Source organism: Tachysurus vachellii, chromosome 18 (assembly GCF_030014155.1).
Source record: "Tachysurus vachellii isolate PV-2020 chromosome 18, HZAU_Pvac_v1, whole genome shotgun sequence".
NCBI classification, from domain to species: domain Eukaryota; kingdom Metazoa; phylum Chordata; class Actinopteri; order Siluriformes; family Bagridae; genus Tachysurus; species Tachysurus vachellii.
This window is the reverse complement of record NC_083477.1, coordinates 21,770,949-21,781,897: the sequence shown is the minus strand read 5'-3', so window position 1 is coordinate 21,781,897 and position 10,949 is coordinate 21,770,949. Positions and strand designations below refer to the sequence as shown.

At 42.9% G+C, this 10,949-nt stretch overlaps 1 protein-coding gene across 1 annotated transcript in view; it reads right to left on the bottom strand.

Moving 5' to 3' along the window:
* The window catches only part of LOC132860879 (ephrin type-A receptor 7-like), an 81,801-nt gene extending 72,749 nt beyond the window's left edge, over positions 1-9,052 (bottom strand). Inside the window, exon 1 of the mRNA XM_060892168.1 lies at positions 8,814-9,052. Coding sequence (XP_060748151.1) covers positions 8,814-8,883 — 70 coding nt within the window. The 5' untranslated portion in view covers positions 8,884-9,052. The remainder of the gene's footprint in view (positions 1-8,813) is intronic.
* Between the last annotated feature and the right edge of the window lie 1,897 nt (positions 9,053-10,949).

Below are 10,949 nucleotides of genomic sequence, written 5' to 3'. Positions count from 1 at the left end.
TCATTTCGTGTCTTTGCTTCTTCATTCTCACTCTCTGTCCCATCTCTCTTTTTCTCCACCATAATAAGCACCTCTCCTCCTCTCCTCCTCTCTCTCAGTCTCTTTCTCTCTCCTGGGCTGACTGCTGTAATGAGAGCACCATACAGGATGATTGGCAGGTGGAAATAGGAGAGAAAGCCGTGTTCTCGCTCTCTGTCCTGCTGATTAAACTCTGTGAGATGGCTTGAGATCCAAGGTTCTGGTTTTCTCTCTCTCTCTCTCTCTCTCTCTCTCTCTCTCACATACCTGACAACTCTATCGCTCATATTCCACCCTCTCCTTTTCTTCACTACAGTAACATTATGTCTAATGAAGTGAAAATGAAAGAGAATTTTCACAAGACTGAGGTTTGTGTTCCTGAGGTCATGTGGATGAAACACAAAAACATGAAGAGCTGAACTTTTGGCAGCTTGGACATTGGTTAATTCTCCTGGATGAGGTCTCCTGGACGAGGTCTCCTGGACGAGGTCTCCTGGACGAGGTCTCCTGGACGAGGTCTCCTGGACGAGGTCCAGCGTTCCTGGAAAAGGCTCCAGACCCATCAGGATGTTACTACAGTACTTCACTGAAGATGAGTAGATGAACCGTGTGTTGATTTACTGTCCCAACATCTTAACTGTCCCACTCACAAACACCCACAAAGACAACAGACAGAAGATGCAACCAGGACACAAGACAAACCATCAGTTCTGATCAAACCATCAGACATACAGGTATCTACATGGAGGTTTGGTAGATACAAAGTGAGGTTCACTCATCCATCGAACGTGTTTTATAGAAAGTAAATATCAAGAAGATCTGAGATGAAACGGAGCTCAAAAATCAACCAGATCGAGTCAATTTAATAGCAGACCTAACATGAGAGTTTCTCAGCAGCGTCGTCTGGTTTAAATTCCACTTGTACTCCGAGCATTAGATCAGACTGGGCTTCACTCGTAGCTCAGAAACCTCACCCAGACAACGACAAACGTATCTGACTGGATTTGATTACTTAACTCCCCAGAGCTGAACTCCTCAGACCTTCTGACGGACAGGAGCACCTCCGCGTGACCTTTCATGACCTTTTACCTCAGCTTAAAAGGATGGAATCGATAGCACTCATCGGAAGACGGTGTTAAGGTGGAAGATGAAGATCGACCTTGGGCAGAAGACGAGGTCAGGAAGGTCTGCCCCAGAGATGAGGTATCGAGCATATCGAGCATCCGCGAGACGAAGGATGAAGGATCGAGCGAGCAGGCGTTGGTGGTGGGACGTGACCTTTGTGTCCGGAGTCAACGCCGCTCTCCTCGAGTCTCGTCCATCAATAGCAAAGTGCTGAAGGAAGCTGCTGGAAAGAAGGAGCGAGACATTCAGCAGCCCGTCAGAGTAATCAGGCAAATCCGTTCTCTAGGGTTTATATTAAACGAGGCTTTAAACAGATTAACGCTGATCCGTTATCGGCTTCGGAGACGAGCGAGTAAACAATCAGAGACGAAACTCTGTGGAACATCACGACTGTGACTGAGATCTCGGTTCCTCGGAGGAACGCGACAATCTGTCCGTCAGACAGAACAACAGCAAGGAAGCAAGATGTTTTTTATTTTAATTCACAATTTAAAATTCAGATCAAACCTCATTATTTATTTATTTATTCCTGCTCGTTATCTCCGAGGCTTCAGCGAGGTTTGTTCTTCAAAAGCCTTCCCTCTGAAACCATCTTCACGTCCGTCACGAATCCTTTCAGGTATTCTGAGCAGCAGCGGAGGTCAGAGGTCACCAAAGCTGGTCCAAGATGCAGCAGAGGAAGATGAAGGAAGTCGGATGCTGATCTGACAGCTTCTAGACCAGATCCTGGAGGTCATGAGCTCTTTCCCACGAGCATCGTTTATGATGGATGATCGTGATGTTTAGACTCAGCGCAGGACGTTCATAAATATGAGCACCTCAAGCTCTGGAATGGACTTCAGAAACCTCCAGGTTTCCTCCACGTGCTTCTTCAGGACAGAGGACTTTAACCTTCTTTGTGGTTGCTAGGTAACGTGTAGTAAACGAGGGGGTAGCGGTTTAATATAAACACAAACAGGAACTAGATGTTTCAGAGACATTAAAACTAACAATAAATGATTATTTTTTACTAAATAAAAGCTGTAATGTTTCACAAGCTGTGTGGTGGACGAGGACTAACGTGCTGCTGTTACCGGGACGATCAGTGCTTTACCTGCAGCTTATCTCAATCCGTCTCGGCGTCTCGGCAGCGAGAGAAATTAAATTTTGGGTGAAATGAGTTTTGGAATGGATTTTGGCAGGCGCTTGGTGGCAGGTCGCAGATTAAGGAGCTCCTGTGGTGACTTTATGGACATGAATAACAAGCCATGTGTTCACACTGCATCTTAATTAACACCATTACAATGAGCCGAGTCACAACACTGACAGTATACACTACTTTACTTTATATACACACACACACACAATCTCTCTCTCTCTCACACACACACACACACACACAATCTCTCTCTCTCTCTCACACACACAATCTCTCTCTCTCTCACACACACACAATCTCTCTCTCTCTCTCACACACACACAATCTCTCTCTCTCACACACACACACAATCTCTCTCTCTCACACACACACACAATCTCTCTCTCTCACACACACACACAATCTCTCTCTCTCACACACACACACACAATCTCTCTCTCTCTCACACACACAATCTCTCTCTCTCTCACACACAATCTCTCTCTCTCTCACACACACAATCTCTCTCTCTCACACACACACAATCTCTCTCTCTCTCACACACACACAAACACACACAATCTCTCTCTCTCTCTCTCTCTCACAGACACACACACACACAATCTCTCTCTCACACACACACAATCTCTCTCTCACACACACACACACACACAAACACACACACACACACAATCTCTCTCTCACTCTCTCACACACAGTTACACTGCAGGCATTTATGTAATTATTTTTCCTGTTATATTCCAGGGGTGTAAAGTAATAACTGTGTTGTTGGTCAACAAAACCTGAGGTTACAAACAAGATATTCAATCTTTTTTTTTTTTTTTTTACATATTTCTCGTGCTGTTAAAGCCAGAAGCTAATTATGAGCAAATTCCTCTTTTATGTAAATTAAATAAATAAAAGCCCAGAAAATAAAAGCTATGATTCTTCTGTATTATTTTATGGTTATGATCCACTGAGACTCGTTTTATTGGATTGTTAGCTAACGTTAGCCTTCAGTGCAAATAAGGCCCGATGCTAGCTGAGAGCAAAAGTTTACACACCCTCCAAACTCAACCACAAGAAAGTTAACTCATTAATTAAACCAAGTTAGTTTCAGGAGCAGATTCAATATTTCTGAAGATATGTTAAATGAGGAATTGCTCATGTTTAGAAGACACACACACACACACACACACACACACACACACACACACACACACACACTCAGCAAGTGGGCAGTGAAATGATCAAGTCTAAACCGACAATTTATGTATTTATTCATCGCTGAGAAACTGTGCTTTAAAAGGTCGGGCAATTTTCCAGGTCATCGGTCAAAGCGCCCCAGTCAGAGGAACATCCCTGCTGTTGTCACGGCGATAACGCGGTTGAGGTGAGGGCGGCGTGTCAGCAGGGTTCAATATCATGCACTCGGGCACGCGAGAGGTTCACCATCTTAATGATTCAGAAAGGTCAAACATCAGCTCAGAAGATTAATGGGGTTTTAGACGGGAGGCGAGCAGCAGAGGGCATCACCAGAGCCGAGCTGCTGGAACACTGAAGGAACACAGGAACCTACAGCAGAACGTTTCTCACTCCACTCCAACATACTCCTGAGAGGATTATCAGACACAATATCATCACAAACACCTTCATTTCAAGCTGCAAGGTTGCTGTTTTTTTTATCTCTACATTTCTGAGATCTTTCCATAAACACTAACCCTGCATTTGCACAAGTAAGTGTGCACTTCAGCTGAGATCACTAGTGAAGGCTCTGGAGACAGAAACAAGGTGCGAGTGAGTAGGTTTAGTGAAGTGCCTAAACGTTCAGATGAGCTGAACACGAGCAGCAGCAGACAGAGTGGAGATCAGAACATCGCACTGTACTGTGAACTAGATGAGAAATCCTCACAGGGAACTAGAGGACTAGATTAGATTAGATTAGATTTCACAGATCCAAATGTCTGTTACTGTTCTGCACTGCTCCAGCATCAGACTTCAGTCTTTCATGGTTTATTCACTGCTTCATTACACTGTCAGGCTACATAGCACTCTTTCACTACACACTCTCACCAGGTTTCACTCCTTCACTACACTCTCTCACCAGGTTTCACTCTTTCACTACACTCTCTTACCAGGTTTCACTCTCACCAGGTTTCACTCTCTCACCAGGTTTCACTCTTTCACTACACTCTCTCACCAGGTTTCACTCCTTCACCAGGTTTCACTCTCTCACAACACTCTCTCACCAGGTTTCACTCTTTCACTACACAGTCTCACCAGGTTTCACTCTTTCACTACACTCCCTCACCAGGTTTCACTCTTTCACTACACTCCCTCACCAGGTTTCACTCTTTCACTACACTCTCTTACCAGGTTTCACTCTCACCAGGTTTCACTCTTTCACTACACACTCTCACCAGGTTTCACTCTCTCACCAGGTTTCACTCTCTCACCAGGTTTCACTCTCTCACCAGGTTTCACTCTCTCACCAGGTTTCACTCTCTCACCAGGTTTCACTCTTTCACTACACACTCTCACCAGGTTTCACTCTCTCACCAGGTTTCACTCTCTCACCAGGTTTCACTCTCTCACCAGGTTTCACTCTTTCACTACACACTCTCACCAGGTTTCACTCTCTCACCAGGTTTCACTACACTCTGTAGCTTTAACGCTCCAGTTCTCTGCTTGACACCAAACCGTTTCATTCCTTCACTGTTTCTACACCATGTAATTTGTGCTTCAGTTCACTGCCTCATTGTTTTCATACACTGCCTTCTTGCCCCACCTCGTGCTGCCTCGCCTCAGTGTGTCACTCTTACACATCAACACGTTACCTCTCCTCCTCACTGTGTCGGTGTCACTGTTACACTATCAGGACTATTTCACGGTCAGTGCCGCTGCACTGCACCACCTACATCATGAAACTACTTTAAGGCAACATTCTTTAATAAATCTACAGATAAATCCAGAAAACACACACACACATTTTATCTGCAGCGTCGGTGATCTTTTACAGCATGAAGCCTGTTTCTCTTCACCATCACCGATCACTAATTTATCAGAAACATAGAACTCACACATCGCAAATTTATTTCTCAGTGACACACACACACACACACACACACACACAGAGCTGGAGCTGCCTACATTAAATGGATTTCCTCTCCATTAGCAAGATGTTTAAAACTCTTGGGTCGACTCAAATATTCATCATTCTCAGTGCTGGCGAACCTGTCACACACTCGCACACACACTCGCACACACACTCGCACACACACACTAAGTGCATTACACTCCTGCATCAGTAGAGTGTTATGAATATGACATGACCTCTATGCTTTTAGGCAAATGGTGACGTGTGAGCAGCTGTAGAGAAGCAGGAGAAGGTCAGAGCTGGAAATGAAACGTACCAAAGTTTAGACTCTGTTAGAGACGTCGCCGTGTTGGACGTACGGAGGTGCAGTAAAACCTTCCCAACATGAAAAGCACATTAGGGACGATTTCACCTGAAGGAGACGTGAAGAGGACACGTGGGTCATCACTCCACCTACAAGACTCAGTGGAACCCTGAACTAGTGAACTAGTGAAGATCTAATACAGAAATTACACACATCAGGAGTTACACCAGAGTTACACACATGGGGGCGGAGCTTATCTAAACCATTTTTTTCTTGAGTGAAATGAAAACTGAATCGTCTTTTGTTTATTTTTCCTTCTACAGTCCCCATTTTCTACCCCTGAAATCTTTAGCTTTAAACGAATCTTTTCTCACTTAGAGAGTGGAACCTGATTGGTGTAGAAGACAGACTCACACAGAGATATGTTAATTAGGTGCACTCATTAGAATATTAGGCCACGCCCATCAGATTCCTCCACTTTCTTTCAGCTCTCGGCTGTGATGCGGAGATTATTTTCCTGTAAACACGTTTTAGTTCACTCACATAAAAAAGTAAAGCAAGACGCACTGCACTGGACCTCATGGGATAACAAAGATAAATGATACACACAGTTAAAGAATTGTGTGTTTAGCAAAACAGCTCAAAGTATTTTAATTAGCTTCCTCCATTATAGAGGAAAAATCATGTGCAAGCATTTATATCATCAGCAGTGTAAAAAACTAGAGCATCCAACACTGTTATTTATGTTGTCTCTATAGCACACACACTTACACACACACACACGCTTACACACACACACATATACACACACATATATATACACACACACACACACACACACACACACTTACATGCACACACTTACACACACGCTTGCATGCACACCACATACACACACACCACATACACACACACCACACACCACTCACCACTCACACACATATATATATATACACACACACACACTCCACACACAAACACCACACACATATATACACACACACACACATATATATATACACAGTATATACATACACACACGTACACCTGGCTGCAAAATTTCTGCAGACACAGCAGAATCATGAGGAACAACAACGTGAGTCCACGGTCGCTGAAAAGCACACATCATCTCTCTCTCTCTCACACACACACACACACACACACACACACAGTGTTCCTGATGTCACATTATAGCAGCTATAAACAGTCGTTCCCTCATCAGCTTCTCTGATTTTTTTGTCCCTCTTAAAATTAAGAAAACAGAAAAATAATTGTCGTGTTACAGAGAAACTTCAAATAAACGACATACTCTATAAATATTAAATAAACATCTCCTTACAGATCAGAAATCACACACACCTTTAATCTGTTAATGCACCACATTCACTGTACATGTCCCTGTGAATGAGCTGTTGCTATAGCAACACTAACGTATTAATAACAAATGAGCCATGTACAGCCGCGCTACCGCCAGAGCCGCTGTTATAGAGAATTAATCAACACCTTCTGACCAATCAGACTTCAGCTGAGCTGCTCATTAGATCAGAGTCACGATTCTGAGGTTAATCCTGAAAGACTTCTCAAAACTTCTCAAAGCTCAGAGATCCTGAATCTAACAAGTTAAACAGGAACAGGGTCGAGCGAATGTGGACGCTGGCGTTTTGAGTGTGTGTGTGCGTGTGTGTGTGCGTGAGTGATGAGCAGTGAAGGCGTAAACGAGCCCCAGATGAGATGCCAAGGTGAGTTAGTGCTGAGGAGGGAGGAATAAGAGCGTGAGAGAAAACCTCCAGCTAGCTGATTAACCGCATGAGGGACGATGACTGCCCTCCACTGTGGGTGTGTGTGTGTGTGTGTGTGCGTTCATGGTGCTCATGTCAGCCATTCAAAACACACACTGCTTTAACTGCAATTAATTGATGTCACAACACTCATTAGTGCACTGCTGTCAATCAAGGGACAGAAATGAAGAGAGAGCAGAAAGAACACACCCCTTTATTATTAAACTCCTGACCAACAGCTGGGCCAAATTCATCACTACTATAGTTTAAAAACCTTGTGAGTGTGTGTGTGTGCGCGTGTGTGTGTGTGCGTGTGTGTGCGCGCGCGTGTGTGTATGTGTTAATTTAAACTTGCGAGTGTGTGTATATATATATATAAATATAAATCTCAGTAAAGCTGTGATTAGACACGATACATAAATAATGGCCTTTCTGCTTATTACACTTCCTCCTAAACATTTTTTGACATTTATTTATTGATCTATTTATAAATGAATTTATATATTGATTAGTTGATTGATTTATTAATTATTCAGATATAAATGCTCATTATTGATGCAAGGCCCTTAAAGATCATAATGAAATTCTTGTAATAATATTTGTCAAATAGAGATAAGTGGGATGCGACCCTCCAAGAAAATAATTATGGAAATGAGATGAGACCAACAGGTGTGTGTGTGTGTGTGTGTGTGTGTGTGTGTGTGTGTGTCTGCAGCTGAAACCTGACAGCATATGAGAGACTCCCACTGCACACTCACTTTACTTTATAAGCTCCATAAAACAATTCAGAAAATAACGTGTAAAAGGGACCATAAAGCGCACGCGCAGGACACGGAGTGTGACACACGTGCAGCGGGCAGGAGGTGGAAACAAAGGAGGGGGAGAAAGTCACGTCAAAACTGAGCACGTGCTCAACAATTTAAACCTAATTAAAATCAAAGTATTGCATGAGTCACAGAATAAAAAATGTCAAGTGGTTCATGAAACACACACACACACAAAATCATCCACAGCATCCTTCTACATGTAGGATATAGCACGAGCCTGTTCACTATTTAATCCCAGGATAATGCATCAAAATTAAAACACACACACACACACACACCTCTAAGCCTCCAAAACACCGTTATAAACTTCACCCTCTCTCTCTCTCTCTCACACACACAGAGAGACACACGCAAGCAAGCAAGCACGCACACACACACACGCACGCACGCGCGCGCACACACACACACACACCTACCTCTAAGCCTCCAAAGCACCGTTATAAACTTCACCCTCTCTCTCTCTCTCTCTCTCTCTCTCTCTCACACACACACACACACTCACACACACACACACACACAGAATGAGAGAGAGAGAGAGATCTCCTACCTTCCTCAGACACACACTCCTTTACTCGCTTCAGTAATAAAATCCAAAGCAGTGCCTTAAAAAGCTCCATGATTGACCGGACGCGCTCGCGAGGCTCTGGTCATGTCGCTGCCGCACGCGCTCACCGCGCTCTAACACACCGGCACACACTCACATGCTCATAACACACACGCTCTCTGTCTGTCTGTCTCGCACGCGCACTCACACACTCACACACACACTCACACACACACGCAGGAACAGAGCGCCAGCAGCCCGGGTTTGAAGTGACAGGGAAAGGCACAGAGACATACTTGGTATCTCGGGGGCGGGGTTTAGGGGCTAGAGTGACAGTGAAGGAGCAGCCAATCAGACTCGAGTATTATTATTGGCGCATAGGCAATTAAAAAGGGTGAGTAAATGAGGGAGAATAATGGGGTGGCTTTTCAAGTATAAATGTAACAACATAAATAAATAAATAAATTCTTATATGTTACAAAATTTGACCCAAACTCACATCAGATTAATATTTATAACTATTTAAATATTTTACATTTCTTTACTTACTTTACTTGTGATGATAAAATGAATTTAGTAAAAAATACATAAAGAATAATGAACAATAATTCATCATTTATCTGCGTCAACAGTCGTGAATCTGAGACCAAACAGTATTTTAATTTCTACTCTGATGTCTGGAGCTTCATTTCCCTCCTTCATTATTTGTTCTGTTTATTAGTAATAGACTTATTGTGATGCCAATAAAAGCTCCAGCTGTTCAGGACTGTTCAGGATCTTCAGGACTGTTCAGGACTGTTCAGGATCTTCATTACTGTTCAGGACTGTTCAGGATCTTCAGGACTCTTCAGGACTGTTCAGGATCTTCAGGACTCTTCAGGACTGTTCAGGATCTTCAGGACTCTTCAGGACTGTTCAGGATCTTCAGGACTCTTCAGGACTGTTCAGGACTGTTCAGGACTGTTCATGACTCTTTAGGACTGTTCAGGACTCAGTGCTTCTGATGTCGGATCTGTTTTAGAGCTTGAGATTTAGACTTCATTGGAAAACAATTAATTAAACTATTAACAATTAAAAATCATTAATTAAATGCATACATATTTGTTTAAATATTCATTTATTATACAAAAATAATTGACTGAATGTATTTAGATGTAAAATATAAATATTAATAAATAAGAACTCTTTGTAATTTATGTTATACATTAATAGTTAATAAAAATAAAATATTAAACTGCTCTGGTTATAAATACACTTCTCTCGACAGATCTGTTTTATTCTACAGTGTGTGAGACCCTCTCATCTCACCTTACCTTAACACACACACACACACACACACACACACACACACACTCACACGTACACACACACTCACACTCACACACATACACATACACACACACACACACACACATACACTCACTCACACAGTCACACTCACACACACAAATACACAAACACATACACACACAGACACACACACATACACTCACACTCACTCACACAGTCACACTCACACACACTCACATACACACACATACACACACAAATACACAAACACATACACACACAGACACACACACACATACACACACACATAGGTCTCCATTTGCTCTGAGCTCTGATACTTATTACCGCATTACAATTTCATGCTAGACTGCTTCTCACCACTTTTCTATCTGTGCTCCTTAAACACAGCAAAAGAGGGTGATGAGAGAGGAAGAAACACACACACACACACACACACTCTCTCTCTCACACACACACTAAGCTCGATTTCCTAACCAGTGAAGTGGAAAGTGATGGGAAAATTCGGCTAAAAGCAGAAAAGCCCAGTTATAATATAACAGTGAAACATGGAACACACACACACACACACACACACACACACACACACACACACACACACACAGCCTGCATATTGTATTCTGATCTTCCATTTTACACTCATAATCTCTGAGACCATCCACCAGTCATGAATATCACTAATTCCAGTGTTCATTAATATTCATTACTTCACAGCGCTCCTGAATGCTGCTTTCTGATTGGTCAGAAGGTGTTGATGAATTTTCTGAGCAGCAGCTCTGACAGTGATGCAGCTGCAAATGTGGTGTGGAAACTTATTTGATATGAGCAACG